Genomic DNA, 18,673 nt, shown 5'->3' on the forward strand with positions numbered 1-18,673 from the left:
CCTGGTAAAATGCCACCCCTCGGCTGGGTTTGGAACCTGGTCAGTCTGAGCCACGTGGTACCGTCTGAATTCTAGGCAGAGAAATCAATGGGTAAGGTGGTTTGATTTCTTACCAAGGCCTTTATTCTGTAGAATCCCGGGGGAGGGAATGGAGGTGGTTGCCCGTTCCGTCTGCTGTCAGAAAGAGAATCTGGGGAGGGGAGATCCCTCCAGCTCATCGCTAGCCCCCTCGTCAACCTGGGTTATTTTGGGTGAGTGGGAGGCGGCAGTGCAGGTGGACTCACCCACAGGGAAGAGGTGTCATGGAATGCCTGGCAGTGGATTTGTTTTAATATGAATTCCAGTGGAGGGGAGATACCAAGATGCCAAGCACTGAGCCAGCCAGACCAGCCGGAGTCCTGTAACAGCACAGTCTGTACAACCCTGCGTCTTTATACCATATCACCTCCTGGTTTTCTTCCTGCTCCCACCCCCCAATGCTTTGATCGCCCTCTCCTGTTGCTAGGGACTGGATTGTCATTGCTAATCAGGCACCTGAGGCTAATTTAAGACCTAGCCTGAAGCAGCAGGCTAATCAGGCACCTGCAGCCAATTAAGGCCTTGAGCTACTTTAAAAGGTTTCGCCTCAGGTAAGGGTAGTGTAAGAAGAAGAGCAAAGGACCAAGAGGAGGAAGGGTGGTGGTAGAGAGCTGGTACTGAAGGGGGATTTGCTCAGGTGAAGGTATTAGGGGAATGTATGGGGGAAGGGGCCTAGGGAAAAGGCTGCTGTACTGGGGTTAGGGGGAAAACTCCTGTCAGTTGCACTACCTGGGGTTTCTGGGCTGGAAACCTGGAGTAACTGGCAGGCCTGGGATTTCAAGTCTGCTCCTGGGAAGGGAGCCAGGCTTATGGAGTGGCTTCACCCCCATCCTCTGTGGCAGTGATGAGGACAGGTTAGTAAGCTAGTATTGGAGGGGTATCTGATGAAGTGAGTCTGTGCTCACGAAAGCTCATGCTCAAAACTGTTCTGTTAGTCTATAAGGTGTCTCAGGACCCTTTGTTGAGCTTAGTAAGCTGTGACCCTGGCCTCTAGAAAAAGGTATGAGGATGTGTGATGGGTTACCATGAGCCAGTAAGGCCACAGTAACCACCTGGATGCCCAGGACCCCCAGGGCACAGCTAGAGCTTTGCTGCAACATGCTCTAAGTGGCATGGGCTTTACAAGGTTAACTCATAGCAGCAGGAGGGTGAGGTGGATTTCTGCTCTCCTACTAAAGGCAAATTCTTCACCTCTTTTCCTGCTAATGCTAGAGTCTGGAGGATGCTGCAAACAGTGATCATCTAATCTTATCTCTGTGTTAATAGATGCTGAAGAACCTCACCCACTCATTTGTGCATCGGGCCCAGACTGCCTGGCAGAGCAGGAGTGGATCTTTTAGCAAGCTTCCCAGCATTATTTCAGTGCTGCCATATAGTCATCATAAGCCCCCACCCTGCTGCAGTTTCAGTTGGTGTCTGTCTTCTCTCCGTGTTACCATGGGTTGCTGCTAAACCTTTGGCAGTGGTGTGATCTGCATCTGCAGTAGAAGGCCAACTTCTTGGGAAGTCAGTGGGACTTCTTGCATATAGACTAGACTGCAGGATTTGGGCCTTAGAGAACCAGTCTGATGAGCTCATCCCAAAGTCAAGGAGCATTCCATGCACTTGAAGCAAGCAGAATTGGGGATGTGGTTTGTTGAGCATTTTGGAGCCTTCTGTGGTGGAAGGTGCAGCGCAGATGTACAAAGAAACATGCTGCAGCTTCTTAGTCTTTTAGGGGGATCTCAGTGTTTCCCAACTGGTGTTCCATGGAACCCCAGGGTTTTGTGAAGTGAAAGTGAGACACAGTTGGGGGTTGGCAGCCTTCAGCTCTGGAGCCATTTGCAGCTCCAGATGCTACTGCCACTGACTCTTCTGTGGCTCCCTGCCCTACTGCCACTGGACGGGGAATCAGACGGGTCCTGTGTCATCCTGCATTGGGCCCTTGGGATTAGAGTCAGGGGAGCAGAGGTAGGTTTGTCTGCCATGTTGGGTGAGGTTTTGGGGCTGGGGGGGGGTCAAGGGGTTATGAGGGGTTCCACACACTTCTTTTGAGTTTAAAAGGGCTCTGTAGCCAAACAAAATAATTGGGAAACACTGTCATGGAGCAAGAAATAAAACCAGCTGCATGTGAAAACCAATTACATTTGTCTTTATTTCTTACACAGAGGGAGAGTTACACAACGAGCTGATAAATGACAATTAAGCAACAACAATAGCATGGAAATGAATTATATTACAACACAGTCAAACCAGCTTTAAGGATGCAAATTCTCCTCTCAATCTGGAGGGGCAGCACAGTTCAGTGGCTAGTGCAGACAGCGGAAAAGCAGGAGATTTTGGGGCCTAGTTTCAGCTCTGCTACTGAGCTGTACTGTATTGTTGGACATGTCGATTCAACCCCCTGTGCCTCAGTTTCCCCACTTGAGACATGAAGATAGTTCTACTTACAGAGTCTGTAAAGCACTTTGAGATTGTGGGAGGCTGGACTCCTTCGTATGATGATGATAGAGTTGCAGAGTGGTAACCACTGTTCCCTGTAAGATGAGCACTTGGGTGGCCACACAGGAGAGAGTCAGGGACAACCAGCTGATCAGCAGAGCACCCACAGCCAGCAGCCTGGTTGCTACTGGTGGTGCACATATGCACATGCTTTGATGCACATAAAATTTATTCCACCCCGAATTGAAAAAAATTAGTGGGAACAGCAGCTTTAATAGAAGAAAATATGGCCCCATAGATAATTTTATGTGGCACTTTCTATTGCACATATTACTCTAATTTTCTTAACAGGTCTTCTGAATGTCTAACTTCAAATAATTAGAACTGTGCAGGCTGCATATTACACTTTTTTAAAAAATTGCTCTGAATGAACCTCAGAAAAAGTCAAATACGGCACCAGGAGTCATAGCTTTTAAGGCCAGAGATATAGGCACTGGCTTGGTGGGTGCTTACATCCATCAGCTGATGGAAACTGGTGTATCCATGATTGCTTACGGATTTACACCAGCCAAGAAAGCAGCTCTGCCTTTGCTTCAAGTTCCAGTCTCATCTGGGAAGCCGCACTTAGCATCTCCCCATTGGACTTTTTAACGTGTGCCCAACTACTCAGATGTGGGAGGAAAACACACTTCTTGCTTCTCTCCATGGGAAGATGCTTCCCAAGTCAGCCACTTACACCTTACCTGCTGCACGCAACCTGAGCAAGCCTCAGATAAGCCCTGAGTTATAGCATCACACCTGCCAGACAGTTCCCATGTAGATGGAGCTCCACTGTAATGATCAGGTTTCTAATTACCAAATAAATTTCTGTATGCCAATTCCCAGCAACAAATGCAACCATCCACATACTTCCTGGCAAGTATCTGAGTTGTTGACTAAGATGGTCCCTGTTTTTCTAACACCTGTATAAGGATTGTGCAGCTGCATCAAATTACACTATCTTTCAACCTTCTAATCAAGTTCAACTCAGTACGGCTTCAATTAAGATCTCACCAGCTCGGGCCAAGGATAATTTTTTGCTCAGACTCTCAAACAGAAGAGCTGTTCTTTTTTCATCTTTTCCAAATCACTGACTTCCCCCTCAGCGCCCAAGTCTTTTATCTGTATCCACTTTCCTACTTACAGAAGGGACTCCCTGCTGTTTATCGCCAATTAAGATCATGACAATATCATCTTCATTAAAATAATCCTAGGGTTTCTTTCTGTCTTTCTCTCCAGTGCCAAATTACTATGCTTGCTAAAAAAAAAGGAGAAGTCATCATAGGTCGTACAGCCTGTAGCACTGTTTCTCAACCTTTTTAAAAAAAATAATAAGTACCCCCAGGCTTCTGTTGTGTACTCCTGTGGGTACATGTACCAATGGTTGAGAAATATGGTCCTAAGGTAATCTGAGGTCTTGAAACAAGAGCCATTCAACCTGTCCAGATGACCGTGCCCTTTGCAGGGGTCAGAGTTGCTTTGCATGCCACCAAGTTACACCTCACTTAAAAACTACTAACTTACAAAAATATGTGAATATATCCCAGAAGCCAGCTGCTGAAAACTTGCTGACTTTCTACCATCTTATTATCAAATAAACAAATTGGAATAGAAATAATGTACTGACATTTCAGTGTAAGGCACGTGGAGCAGTAGAAACAAGTCATTGTCTGAATGAACTTTGAGATTGTGCCGACTTTACTTTTGTTTTTGTTTTTTGTTTTTTTTAATATAGCCTGTTGTAAAATGAGGCAAATATCTCGATGAGTTGATGTACCCCCTGGAAGACCTCAGTGTAGCCCCAAGGGTACACATGTCCCTGGTTGAGAGACACTGACCTATAGAACTGGTAACAAGTGAACACTTACAAACCACTGTACTGTGGAAGAAACTGGCCAAAAAGACTGAGTGTGAATGTGATAAAACAAATCTCCTAGGAACTTTCGGGTCAAAGCAGAGAGCATAAAGCCTAGGGAAAGGGTCGCACTTGCCCTGCTCCAAAGTCAAACCCACCAACACCTGCTAACAGTGATTCTGAGAATTAATAATAAAGGCCCTGTAGCTACACCAAAAGCTTTCTGGAAAATTCTTGCTTCCAAAGGAGCTGAGCTGATTTGGGACCAGCTGGCATTTAACGTCACCCTTTTTAAGGTCACCGATGTAAACTGTTGCCTTGTTTCCAAACAAAAGATTCCAGTGTATAAAATCTTAACGATCCTAGCAGGCCCTTTGCATTGTCTCCCATCAACTTGCTTCAGGCCACGGGAAGCAAGCAGCAGCCGTGGGTATTTTATTATTATTATTTAGTTTATTACAGTGAAATGTGTTTCTCAGGACACAAAGGGAATTATAGGAATGCAAAGCTTGACAATAGTCCACAAATCAAAAGGAAAACACATCTGCTAAAGATTAAATGCAGTATCTGTTCTAGGACTTTTTTTTTTTTTTTTTTTTTTTTGCCCTGCTACAGGGATGTGCATTTAAGTTTCCCCAAGTGCATTACAAATATTAATGAACTGCTCCTGTGTGAGCAAGGAGTTAACATCCCCATATACGGATGGGGAAACGAAGCTGCACAGGGGGCACATCCAAAGTCATCCAATGAGGTTGTAACAGAGCCAGGAACAGAATGCAGCTCTTCTGAGCCTGCTTTTCAACTTAAGCTGTGGTATGGTCAGGAGACAATTTACCTGGACTTCCATAGGGCTAGATTCAATCATCTAACTGGGTGTCACCCACCCACCTTCAGTTCTCTGTTACTGTGACCCTAGAGGGCTTTCCATGTTCAGGATCAGCCCCACTTCTGTAGGCCAAGGGGCCAATACCCGGGACAAACAGGTTGTGCCTCAGTGACGCCAGAGCAGAGAGCTGTGTGTGCTCCCATCGCTCCTCTCTGTCATCAGACTCGAGAACCTGCCCCAGGCTGACTCCAGTGGGGCTGGTTACGTAATAGGACTTTGGAAACACTAACCAGATTGTCCTGCCTGGATCTGTTTCCCCCAGGCCCTTGACCTGGTAAATGACACGGCAGGTCCTTGGCCCTGTGGTAGGGCAGCAGCGCACACCCCATCCAGCCTGATTTTCTCACTGATTAGCAAAAACCAACCTTGCCCTGAACCTGTTCAGAGCTACACAGGGCACTGGAGGTACCGGACTTTAATGCTGCTATTTCAGTTGGCTTTGCTTTGGGGGAGGAGGGGCAGTCCTCCACCTGCCCTTCCTTTTAAAACCCGCCCCCACCACCACCAATGTCTGGAAAATGCATTGTCTATTATTAATCAATGGTGGGCCAGATAAGGTCCCTGCTCCAAGGAGCTGGCAGGAGACACCCCAACCTCAAGTCTCTATCGGGACTTGATTCCTTCAGGAACAAACACCTCTCTTACCGCCAGCATGGCAAGGAAGGGGCTGCACTCCTGGGTGCTCCCAGACCCTGCCAGCATGACAGCCTCAGATCCAGGCCAGAGATAAAGGAGGAGCTTTGCACGGTGCAATGGGCCAGGGAATTGCATTTTCTTTTGAAGCTTCAGACAGCGCGTGAGCTGGTTACCAGCAAGCCTGCCAACAGGGGGCCATTGTCCAGAGGTCCGGATGATTTGACAGGGCCTCAGGGTCATGGCTGCTGCCGTGGTATCTCCGCCCGCTCTGGGGAAAGCATCTTTGAAGCAAGAGATGCTGCTGCAGCTTCCTCCCCAGAGCAGGCCAGCTGGATCTGGCAAAGGGAGCTGAGGTGCAGTGCTCATCCCAGAAGGTGGGGGACTGGGCTGGGCTGGCCCAGGGGTCCTCTGGTCGGGAAGGGCATTTAAGGCTTCTTGGGGAGTGGGCAGGGGAGGCAAGGAGCCATTGATTTCTGCCCCGGGGCCCAGCATGGCCTTCGGTGGGCATGGTGACTAGACAACGGCCTGATCCATTGTGGCAAGCCCTTTGTTCCTGTGCTGTCGGGTGAGAATCCCAGCCTGGCCCGTGTTCTGTTTTTAAAGTGACCTGACCCCTGAGGGGGGCCTACCAACTGCCGGGTACAGCGCTTCCTGGCCACATTTTCTAATTCTCCCCAGCCAGCTTTGGGTCCTGACAAACTCCAAGCCAGTTCTGCCACCTGGACAGCAGAAGGGCAGTTTGCTTTGGACACCTGTGCATGCAGAGATGCAGCCCTGATACCTTACACAAGCAGTTCCACCTGCAAGCATCCCAGGAACCAGCTGGAATCGCCACAGAATTACACGCACACACTGCTCTGGAGTCAGCGATTCATTTGCTTGCTGAGCAGGCCCAGGACCGACCTGGCATTCTCTCTCTGCCACCATAGGGTGACACCCCCCGCCCTCTAGGCATGCATGCCTGTGACCCACGTGCACAAAGCAAAGATGGGGAACTCTCAAAGCCCTATGCCTACCTCAGAAGACATATTTGGTTTTTTTTTTTTATCCCCCTTAAGCTATTTTGCAGCCTGGAAGAGAAATGAAAAATTTAAACACGTCTGGAGTTTATGAGTAAGTGACCCCATTTCTAGCCTGAGCGGCGCTGAGCCATCTGAACTGGCAAAGAGAAGTTCCAACCTTTGACTCACAGACATGAAAGACACAGAGTGAAAGAGACGTTAACGCTGATTGCTTGAGACGGTGCCATCCTGATTGAATAACCAGCATTTGCTCCTGCACCTGCAGGGATGTGAGCTGGATTTTTCAGTCAAACGCAGTGGAATGAAAGCCCAGAATGGCACCCTTGCTTTCTGAGCCTGGAGAAGTAGTGAAAGGGAGAGCCTTGATCCTACCAGCTATGTCCCCCGGGATCAGGGGGCTGCCCTCACTGAGTGGCGAGCAGGAAGCAGAGCTAACTGAGGATAAGGGACAGTTCTCAAAAACTAGGGATCCCTGGATGGGTCCAGGATAACTGGAAATTAAAGTTACCCCTATGTAGCATCAGTATCTTTCCCCATGTCCGCTGTTCAGCTAACATCGCCCGAAGAGGCTGCATTAAAGCCACCCTCTCGCATAGAACATTCTTCTTCTTTGAGAAGACACCCACCACCAGGGAGAAATCTGGGCCCACGTGGGATGCCCGACGAAACATTTTCCTTTACATTCTCCTTTACGTACAAAAAGCCCCTTGTCCTTGCTTCTAAATATATATGAGGGCCCTGTGGCACTGTAACAAGTCTGGCTGGGCACCATTCATGTTCAGTGTTTCCTGTAAGCTCAGCACTTGGGTGGCCACCCAGGAGAGATTCTGGTGCCGCCCAGCTGATCACCAGAGCGCCGGCAGTTGGCAGCCTGTGTTTCTACTGGTGGTGCACAGCTGCACATACCTTGATGCAGGGAACATTTATTCCACCCATGGATGGAACAAATTGGAGGGGACATGGCCCATGACACCTCTGATGGAGCTTGAAGAACTCAATACAGTTTGGTGCAAATGAATGCAGCTCTCCCGAATTCAGCCTCTGCCAGTGAGTAGAGACTGCAGCCCGAACTCTGGCAGAATCCACCATGTGGTTTCCCACACACAAAGACCTGACTCCAAAAGAGATGCCATTTTAAACCAAAAATTCCAGCCCCCCCCAGGCTGTTTGTTTGCAAAAGACATCTCTGCCCACTTGCCTTGCTTCCAAATGCGAGCTAAGATCCACAGAACTGATTCCGTTTCCTTTCCCTGCTCAGCCTCTCTGCCTAGGAATTAGCCCTCTATTCTTTTCCATCCAGGTATGGATTTTTGTTCCATTCATGTGCAGAATAAAATCTGTTATGCGCACCACAAGGAGAAAGAGAAACCTAGCGGTGAACTCTCAGCTAATCAGCTGGGCAGTCCTGTGACCAGTCCTGAGTGGTCACATAAGAGCACAGCTTCCAGAGAACATTGTCTGCATCCCTTCTGAATCTGTTCCTTCTTCACTGGGACCTTCCAGGTCTTACAGAGGACCAAAGAATGCTCTCCAGAGAAGGAGGGGGGTGTTCATTCATCAACAGGAAACAGGCAGTGGAGGATTTGAAATGCCAGCCAAAATGTCAATGGGAACACGGCAAGAGCAAAGTGCTGAAGGAAACGCAGAGAAGCTAACTGAATTGCTTGCACTAGTTCTCACTGCAAAGGATGTGAGGGAGGTTCCCAAACCTCAGCCATGCTTTTTAGGTGACAGATCTGAGGAACTGTCCCCGATTTGAGGAGGCTTTTGGACAAACTGATAAACTTAAGAGTAATAAGGCATGAGGGCCAGATGGTATTCACCCAAGAGTTCTGAAGGAACTCTGATATGAAACCATAGAACTACTATCATACATAACTTATCACAATCTCTGGACCACACCCTGGAGACGAGCTCATATTATATTGATCTTTTAAAAAGGCTCCAGAGGCGACCATGGAAATTAGAGCAGTAAACCTCACTTCAGGACCAGGCGAAGTGGTTGAAATTATAGTAAAGAACAAAAATGATCAAACACATGATATCTTGCAGAAGAGTCAACATAGATTTGAAAAGGAAAATCCTGCCTCACCAATCTGCTACAGGTTGGACCTCTCTAGACTGGTGGCAAATGAATTTGCCAGATCATGGGAGGTCAGTAACGTCCAGCAGCACTATCAACATTCCCACTACTTACTGGGCTCTCAGAAGACGTTTTTGTGGTAAATTAGTGCCAAATAACAGCCCAGAACACTGACAGCCAGGACTGGTGGCTGGAAACAAACTTCATGAGGCCATAAGAGACTTGGCCACACCCATGGATAGGTGGTTGTCTGGCTAATTGAAATCACACCAGATTGCAGATGGTGCCAGATGAGAGAGTGACGGACTAGAGAGGTTCAACCTGTAGATTTCTTTAAGGGAGTCTATAAGCACATGGACAAAGGTGATCCAGTGGATATATTGTACTTGGACTTTGAGAAAGCCTTCGACAAGCTTGGTCACCAAAGGCTGTTCAACAAAGAAAGGCATCATGGGAATCAGAGGGAAGGTCCTCACATGGAAACAAATGGGAGGCATAAATGGTTCCTTTTCGGAAGAGAGATGAACGAGTGTAGTCCCTGGAGGCTCTGTACTGGGCCAAGAGGCACTGTGTTTGTAAGTGACCTGGAAAAAGCAGTCGAGTGGCAAAGTTTGGAGATGATGCAAAGTGATTCAAAACTGTTAAATGCAAAACAGATTGCAAGGAGTTCCAAAGAGGTCTCACAAAACTAGGTGACCATGCAAGAACAGAACAAAGAAGTGCAAAGTCATGCACATTGGGAAGTGTGATTCCAACGGCACATACAAAATGAGGGGGCCTAAATTAGCTGTTACAACTGGAGAATGAGATCTTGGAATCATCACAGATAGTTCTAGGTAAACATCAGCTCAATCTGCAGCAGCAGCCAAAAAAAGAGAACAGAACGTCAGGAACCATTAGAAAATGGATCGATAATAAGATGGAAACTATCATAAGGACACTATATATATTCATGGAATGCCCACACCTTGAATATCGTGGGCAATTCTGGTCACCATGTCTCAAAAAGAGATATTAGAGCTGGAAAATGTACAGCCAAGGGCAACAAAAATTATTAGGGGTCTGGGACAGCTGCCATATGAGGAAAGGTTACAAAGACTGGGGGAAAAAAAAACAACGAAGGGAGGATATGATAGAAAAATCTATAAAATCATGACCACGGTGGGGAAAGTGACCAAGGAAGTGTTATCTACCCCTTCACATAACCCACAGACCAGGGGTTAGTTGGTGAAATGAATAGGCAGAAGGTTTAAAACAAATATAAGGAAGAACATCTTCCCACCAGGCACAGTCAACTTGTGGACCTCATGGCCAAGGGAGGTTGTGAAGGCCAAAGGCAGAACTGGATTAAAATATGAAGAATCAGAGAAGCTCATGGCACACAAGCACATCAATGGCTGTTCGCCAAGGTGGTGAGAAATGCAGTCTCATGCACTGCGTGTCTCTAAACCAGAATGCCAGAGTCTGGGACTGGATGACATGGTGGATCACTTATAAATTGCCCTGTTCTGTTCACTCCCTCTCAAGTATCTGGCACTAGCGAGGTAAAAGACAGGATAGTGGGCTGGGCTGACCACTGGGCTGACCCAGTATCTTATGTTCATATAATTTTCAAATAGAACACAAGTTCCATTGATTTTCATGGGCCTTTGTATTCCAAAATCACGCAGGTGCTACTGAAAGTGCCATGCTGAGAGTTCAACAGCTGCTCACCAATGGCCTCATTCCGCCCCATCATACGGTCTCTCTCTTTACTTCCGTGGGAGTCATGCCTAGAGCTGGGTTTGGTCCATAGGGAAAAATTCTCTTCCCTGATCCACCCGGCAGCTCAGAGACCTCCAGGGTGGAGTTGGCTTTGCACGGGACTCCTTGGGTAGGGCCAGCCTGCTGCAAAGGCAAGCAATACGGCAGAGAACCATGGATGGGTCCAAGAATTTTGCTTTGTTCACAGGAAGATTTCTAGTTCTGATCTAACTAGGGTGGCCACCCCTCACGTTTCTCCCAGAACAGTCCCTTATTTAAGCTGTCTAAATTTCTTAAGAAAATGGGCACATTGTCCTATGTTTTGTGGGGCTTCTGTTCCCTGGCACCCGGTGTCTTGAGAAGGCAGCCCCCTTTGCCAGGGAGCTCCTCTGCTGAGTGGCTGCCCCATTCCCTGGCACCCCACAGAGGCAGCCCCCACTGCTGGTGATCTCTGCCACAGGGAGGCTTCTTCATTCCCTGGTGCCCCCTCCTGGGAGGTTGTGGAGCTTCCATCTCCCACTTCCCCTCACCAGGAGGCTGCGGAGCCCCTACCCCCATTACTGAGGAGCCCTGGCATGGAACAGCAGTGCCCAAACCTGGAGGCCGGTGTCCCGTATTTGCCATAGGGCAATGGGGTCACCATAGATCTAACCTACATGGATTTTGCAGCCATGTAACGCCAGTGACTTCAAAGGCAGCTCTACCTGCTCCTGCCAAGGGCTGATTTGGTCTATAACTAAAAATAATAATAATAATGAAAAAGATCAGGCAAGGTGGCTGAGAGGAATAGGACAGAGCAAAGTGCGGAGAGCATCTGGGCACTCAGCCTATTGCCGCCACGGGCCCTCTCTAAAGTCACAGGCTGCTGCACTTTTATGCCTCAGTTTCCTTATCTGGGGAAGAGAATATTTGCTCACCGTCTGGCAGGGCATGAGGATGGAGTCACTAACTTTTACACCACCTCTTGAATAGGGCAAGTACTAAGGCCTGCTCTACATGAGAGATTATAGTCGATTGTAGATACGAATTCTAGCTATGGCAATTATGCAGCTAGAATCGACTTATCTACAATCAACTTACCTGGCTGTTCTTACAGAGGGAGGTCAACAGGAGAAACTCTGGACTACCGACCCCAGCTCGTTCGATTAGGTGCATCCCTACTAGGTGCGTGAAAGCAAACCTGGAAGATTGATCCTGGCGAGATCGATCTTTTGCATAGTGAAGACATATCCCAAGTGCCATGATTGTTCCTCCTGATTTACACCAGTGGGAGATCAGAATCAGATTGTTTTCTTTTAAACCCATCATATGGGAAAGTCCCTGCCATAAGAGTGGCTCATTGTCATGGTGCAGGCTGGGATTATTTAATGCTGGTAAGTTAAATCTAATCATCAGCTGGCTCCATTAAAAAATAAAACAAAACAGAACATTGATGCAGAAGAACAACAACAAAAATCAGGAAATGGGAAGGAAATATAAACAGTAAAGGAGAAAAAGAACCTACCAAAAACCATTTTAAGTTCCCACAGAGAGACTAAACCTTTCTGTATGCAGCTGCACAAGCCTTGGTGCCCAACGGGAAGAAAATCTAAATGAAAGCTCTACGGTAACTGGCAGGATGCTGTAATAGGGAAAGTATCTTGTCTATTTATTTTTAATTGCAGCTTCTGGTCCAGCCAGCAGCTTCAGAATGTCTTCATTTACAGTATTCCTTCCTGAAATCTGAAAGCACAGAGGGTGGAAGTTAGCCATTGATGTCTCATTCTAAATCATGACAATCTACACAGATGTGTAGCAGGGCACTTAATCAGGCCATCTGTAAAAACCCTCTTTCTGAAATTCCTCTGAGGCAAAGGATGGAGATGCCTCAACTGAAACAACACTCTTGTACTAAAACACCTTCGGAAGACCTGAGTTAAATTGTATCCTCCCATGACTGAGATCCCCACATGAGCATAATATTTTCCCACCTCACAGGTTGAGTTGTGCAAAAAACCAAACACACGAACAAACAAAAAAAAACCCAGATGTTGCAGTTCATTGGCAATTCCAACATAAGCTTCAGATGGATTCAAAAAATAAACATTTCTAAATCTGTTGTGACCTGAAAATTAATAATAAAAAAGAAAAATTTCAAGTCAAACGAAGCATTTCGATGTCAAGCATTTTTCCCACGACTGTTGAAAAAGACAATGGAAGGGAATTTCAAAATGAAACATTGTTTCAAATAAATGAAATCAAAATAGCTTGTTGAAAAAGAGTCAAAACAAAACATTTTTTACCAAAATTTTACTGGCTGCTAGGGTTTTTCCCAACTAAGTGTAATCACTGAAATTGACATGAATTTGCCACATCTTTTCAGGTCACCGAATCTGCATTTTACAATGGAGAAAAGTTTCAATCGAAAAGTGCCACCCCCCCTCCCAGGAGAACGAGATGGCTAAATGTGTGAGTGTGAATGGAACTTTTTCAGTGCTCTGCGAAAGTGACTCAACTTCATCTAGACCTAGGTGGGAGTGGGTAGAATTGGGAAGCTTTTCATCCACCTTTTTTTCCCCCAGGAGGTGTCGTTTCCCTTGTAATTTCCTCTACCTGCTTCTTGACAGCCATGTGATCTGACTGAAACAGAAGCAGAGCCAGGTGGCTCCCTTTCGGAAAAGCCTCCCCGCCTCTTTATGCAGGGAATAGTCCATTGGTCCAAATAACACCTAATTCTTTTTACTACAGAGGATACAATGAATCCTTCGTTTGCTCCCCACCTACCCCACCGCTGACTTTGCTTCCAACAATGATCTGAGGTGGTCCTTTCACAGATGGGATCCCAACTGGTCTCAACCTATTTAAATGGTTACTAGGAGCTGCTCTGCAGAACCTAGGCAACAACAGCAGGGAAAGAGTTGCAGCTCCAGGGTAACTTACATGATTGCTGCACCAATGAAGTTATAAAGCTGGAGTGCAGGAGCCACGGGGCTGGATTCTCCTTTCCACCAGTTTTCAACTAGTGTAACTTTGTTGATTTCAGTGGAGTTACTCCAGAAACACCAGGCATGAGATGAGATTCAGACCCCTGGAGGGGGGTCGGGGCTATTGGCCTGCTTTGGATCATGTCCATAACTGCAGTAGCCCATGGTACTCTCCTCCAGAGCAGGGGTGGGCAAAATATGGCACAAATCCAGCCCATCAAAAATTATTGCCCACCCCTGCTCCAGAGAATGGGCCATTCCTAACCTACATGGCAGCACATTTCTGCTAGGGCACTTTGCCCTAAGGAGCAGCTGTCTCTGAGTGGGTGAAGGCAGGAGGAAGACTGGAATTAAGTCTTCTAGCTCTGTTACATACTGGGGTGGGAAGAAAATTCAGTGTGCAGAAGAGAAGAGTGAAGGGGGATTTGATAGCAGCCTTCAGCTTCCTGAAGGGGGCCCTAAAGAGGATGGAGAGAGGCTGTTCTCAGAAGTGACGGATGCAGAAGAAGGAGCAATGGTCTGAAGTTACAGTAGGGGAGGGGTAGGTTGGATTTTAGGAAAAACTATTTCACCAGGAGGGTGGTGAAGCACTGGAATGCGTTGCCTAGAGAGGTGGTGGATTCTCCATCCCTAGAGGTTTTTATGTCCCAGCTTGACAAAGTCCTGGCAGGGGTGATTTAACTGTGGTTGATCCTACTTTAGGCAGGGGGCTGGACCAGATGACCTCCTGAGGTCCCTTCCAGCCCTAGGATTCTATGAAAATTCTCCTCCCCTGCTGCCAAGAGTTTTTAAGTCATCTAATCACCACTTGTAACTTGTGGCTGCACAATGAGAGAACACAGGCAGAACCAACTCCTCATTCCAGCGGCCCTGGGTTGGTCCGGTTGGACACGCCCCCTTCATCTGTGGCTTGGGCTCCTGTGATTTTAGCACCACACTGCACCTCCACCCCCCCAAGCTCCCGCAAGAAAGAACATCCCGCCCAGCACTTAGTGGGTGGAGCGGGTCCGCCTTACCTTTGTCTAAATCGATGATCTTTGCTGGGAAGCACTTGGCTTGCTCGGCCTGCTCCTTCAAGATGTTGTTTTTGTAATCTGCAGAAAAGAGGAGCACAGTTCAGCCGCCGGCCTCCAGGACAACCGGAACAGAAAGCAATGGGCTGGGAGGGGGCTCCCCACAAGCACCAGCTGCTTCTCCAGATCAGTCATTTTCACAGAACTGCTCGGACATTGGCAGGGAGGAAATGTCCCCAACGTAGTCACTTCAGTGGCACAAATCAAGTGTAAAGACTTCAGCATCTGGTCCTCAGCAACAGCCACAGGTTGCTTAGGTCTGTGGCAAGATGCTCGGGCTTCGCTGGGCGAAGCGTACCTGGGGGCCTCACCCCATGCAGGTATTGAAGATGTTTGCTCATAGGGAAATGCTCCGAAGACATGTGCCTGTGGCAGGGTTTTGTCAGGGTTGTAGGAAGCCACTTTGTGCAGCTGGCCCCACCCCCTGCACAGAACGCTGTCCCAGACCCCATCCGCTGCCCCAACCTGCCCCCAGAACTCCTCTGGTCTCTGCTGCTGCACTTCACAGGCCTTCTGGGGCTCACCCTGGGATCTCTGCAGCCTGTCATTTTTCCAGCAGTTCCTCCCTCCAGAGGACAGATTATGGGTAGGCCTTTATTTGGCCTGCACAGAACAAAACAGAGAAGGGGCCATATTCTTCCCTGAGGCACCAGTGGCTTCACTGGCATGCTCAGAGTTACACTCGGGGTGAGTGTGGCTCCCAGCCCCTTTTGGCACTCGCAGCTCAGTACACCAAAGATGACTTTACATGCAGTCTTCCCCATGCTTGGACAACAAGAAGGCCCCCAGATGAACCACCCAAACACGGCTCCCATCTTGAGCTCCAGTAAAAAGAAGCAGGATCCCTTTCTGGGTATGTTACCGGATCCCCCAGGCATTTCTTTATTTCAGCATGGTTCATGCAACCATGAGCTACAACACTGGGGGCCCAAGAGTTGCATCCCTCCCCAACTTCTCCTCCTCTAAGTCCTTTTGTCTCAGTTTCCCCTGCACTTCCAGGGAGGCATTAAATGTCTCAACATGATGGTTTGCAATATTCACCGAGGGCCTGATGGAAAGGGACTGAGTAACATTTGCTACAGTGGAAGACAGAAGGCAGGGATGGAGCTGCCAGAGATCAAGGCCCTGTTGTATTTACATATATTTTCCTCTTTCCCTAACTCAATCAACACCTGTTCCTACCCTATTCTGGGAGTGGAGCAAGTCAAGTGGGACCTCAAAGGCTGGATTTTGGGATTCTCTCTCTCTGCCCCAATGACTCACTGCATTGCACTGGACAAGTTCTTTACTTGTGTTAGCTCTACACAGCAAAGTTATTTCGAAGTAACTCTGCTAGCCTCTACACAGCGCAACCGCTACTTCAAAAGAAGCCATAGTGCATCCAATGACTCTATTTCAAAATTGGCTCTATGTGCGTAGACACTGGATTTCCAAATAGCTACGTGCTATTGTGAATGGCATTGTGTGTAGCAGCATCACTTCAAAATAAGCTACTTCAGAAGAGCTCTTCTGGAATAGCTTATTTCGGAAGAAGGCTGCGGTGTAGGCATAGCCTTGGTCTGTGCCTCAGTTTCCCACCTGTAATGCAGGCTTAATGACAAAGTGCTTTGAGAGGCTTTGTTGATAGACCGAGAGATGTGGCTTTGTGATGATCATCTTTAGAGCACCTCACAGAACGCTCTGCTAATCGTCATCCTGCTGGTGCGTTACACGGCTTCACGTGCCCATGAATTGTGTATTGAGCCGTAGGGTTCCAAGCAGCCTGCTGCTTCGACACGTACCCAATCTGATGTCTTCACTTTTATACTGGGATAGCTCGGTCGTGTCGACTGTAAACTCTTTGAGATTCACGTCCTTCCTAGGGACAAAGGAAAAAAAAATCACAACCTGTCAGACATTTTCTACACTTGGTTCCTTTAATTCTCTTTGGTTTTGCAGGTTGTTCCCTATTTCTCGCTTATCTTCCCCCTTCCTCTGCTCCCAACAGCCCAGCCAATTCCTGATCTTCAGAGGGGGCTAATTTCAGAGCAGAGGTGGGAAAAGTACCCAAAAGTTACTTGAGTACAAGTGTAACTGGTTTCCCTTCTGGGTACTAGAGTACAATGCAGATGTAACGCATGTGCACGTGTGTACTTTTACTCAAGTTGTTTTCCAGAGCGACACCGGTGACTTGTAGTTAAGTACGTTCCCTGTCCCCCCCGCCCCACCAAGCAACTGTACTTTTACTCAAGCAGCTTTTTGGGTGCTTTCCCCAACTCTGGCTTTAGATGTAATCCAGATAGAAAAGCCCCAGGAGACGACATAGGAAATGGTAACCTTGTGGATTATGTTTTTGGGGGAGCATTCTAGGAAACGTAATAGAAAATGCTGCACAGCTATAGGAGGGGTGAGGAAACTTTTTTGGGTCGGGGGCCACTGACCTACAGAAAAATCAGCCGGGGGCTACACAAGAGAGAAATAAAAAAGCCCCAAAACAAAAAACTGACGTGGTCCCTGACAGAAAAACGAAGAAACGAAAAAAGAGACACTCCCCTCATTCCCTCGCACACGAGTCCCTGAGCCGGGGGGCGAGGGGGTAGTTGAGTTTGTGGCCCCCCCCGGGTTCTGGGGTGGGGCCAAAAATGAAGGGTTCAGTGCAGGAGGGGGTTGCCAGGAAACAGATTTGGGCTGTGATTTCTGGGTGGGAGGACGGGTGGGTGTGAGGGGTCTGGGCAGGACGGGTGGGGGGCTGCGGGTCTGAGTGGAAAGGGGATGAAGAAGCAGTCTAAGGATGTGCAGTCTGGATGACGGGGGGGTGCTTACCTGGCACAGGTCCCCCAGCTACAGGAGGGGCAGAGGCAGTGCTGGCACATAGAGCCTGGAGACGCTTCTTCCCCCCTCTGGGTAGAGCCCACGGGCCAGAGCTGGGCCCAGCTTGCCTGACTCCGGCCCACAAGGCTTGGGGTTCCACAGCAGGCTAGATGCTGGAGAGGGGAGTCCCAAGCCTCAGGGACTGGACCCAGGCAAGCTGCAGGCCAGATCCAGACTGCGGCCCAAGGATTGCCTGCCCCGATCTGCAGGATGTTAGGAAAACCTGCACAAGGCGCTCACTCTATTAAGTACTAGAGGTTTTCAGAGTATATTCGGCAGAATCCAGCTACACTCCTACAGATCTTTATCTGTTTCACTAGAGGCAGCATAGTCTAGTCAGTAGGGCGAAGTACAGTCGTGAGGCCTGGGTTCTAATCCCAGCTCTGCCAGGTTAAGTCTATGCTGCACTGGGAACCCAGGTGTGTTGCACCTGGGGTCGTGGATGTTGTCTTTCCCGTGAGCGCCACCTGGATTTCCAATTGCCAGGCCCAGGTCTCCTAGCAGTGCGGATGCAGCCTACGGCACTGTCCTGACCTTCTGACTGGGGTTCTGCAGCTTGAGCTGAGTCCACACTACCCATTAACAGGGCTCTGACCCATGCCCCTAGCAGGGTGCTAGGACCTGGCCTGAGTGCTTGCTGACCCTACCCAGACTGAAAAGGGGCCTCTGTTCAAACCTGAGCCAGGCTTGGTGTGCAGTGTAGACATATTGCCACCGAGCTGCTCTGTGACCTTTGGCAAGTCACTTTGCCTCTGTTTTTCCTCCCATCCTTTGTCTGTGTAGTCTAGGCAAACAGTCAGAGCTTTGGGCCAGGGATGGTTTCTTACTATATGTAAGTACAATGGGGCCCTGATCTCCATCAGGCCCTTGAGGAGCTACCATAATACAGCAAACTAAAATCCCTAATCAATTGCACACGAGTGTTTTCCATAAAGGAAGGGGATACATGACAACATGAGCTCACAAATAGGATCTTCATCGCCTCTCTCTGTTGCCAGAGAGGGGCACCACCCCCTCCTACAAC

The 18,673-nt window shown here is 48.3% G+C and overlaps 1 protein-coding gene across 2 annotated transcripts in view; it reads right to left on the reverse strand.

Annotated features, from left to right (window-relative positions):
* Window positions 1-2,188: 2,188 nt before the first annotated feature.
* MXRA8 (matrix remodeling associated 8) overlaps window positions 2,189-18,673 on the reverse strand; it is a 50,925-nt gene continuing 34,440 nt past the window's right edge. For both annotated transcript variants that reach the window (XM_074975533.1, XM_074975532.1), the window contains exons 8-10: window positions 16,581-16,657; window positions 14,743-14,820; window positions 2,189-12,485 (exon numbers count right to left, since the gene is read on the reverse strand). In XM_074975533.1, the coding sequence (XP_074831634.1) occupies window positions 12,460-12,485; window positions 14,743-14,820; window positions 16,581-16,657 (181 nt within the window). In that variant the 3' untranslated portion in view covers window positions 2,189-12,459. The remainder of the gene's footprint in view (window positions 12,486-14,742; window positions 14,821-16,580; window positions 16,658-18,673) is intronic.

Source organism: Carettochelys insculpta, chromosome 23 (assembly GCF_033958435.1).
Source record: "Carettochelys insculpta isolate YL-2023 chromosome 23, ASM3395843v1, whole genome shotgun sequence".
NCBI classification, from domain to species: Eukaryota; Metazoa; Chordata; order Testudines; family Carettochelyidae; genus Carettochelys; species Carettochelys insculpta.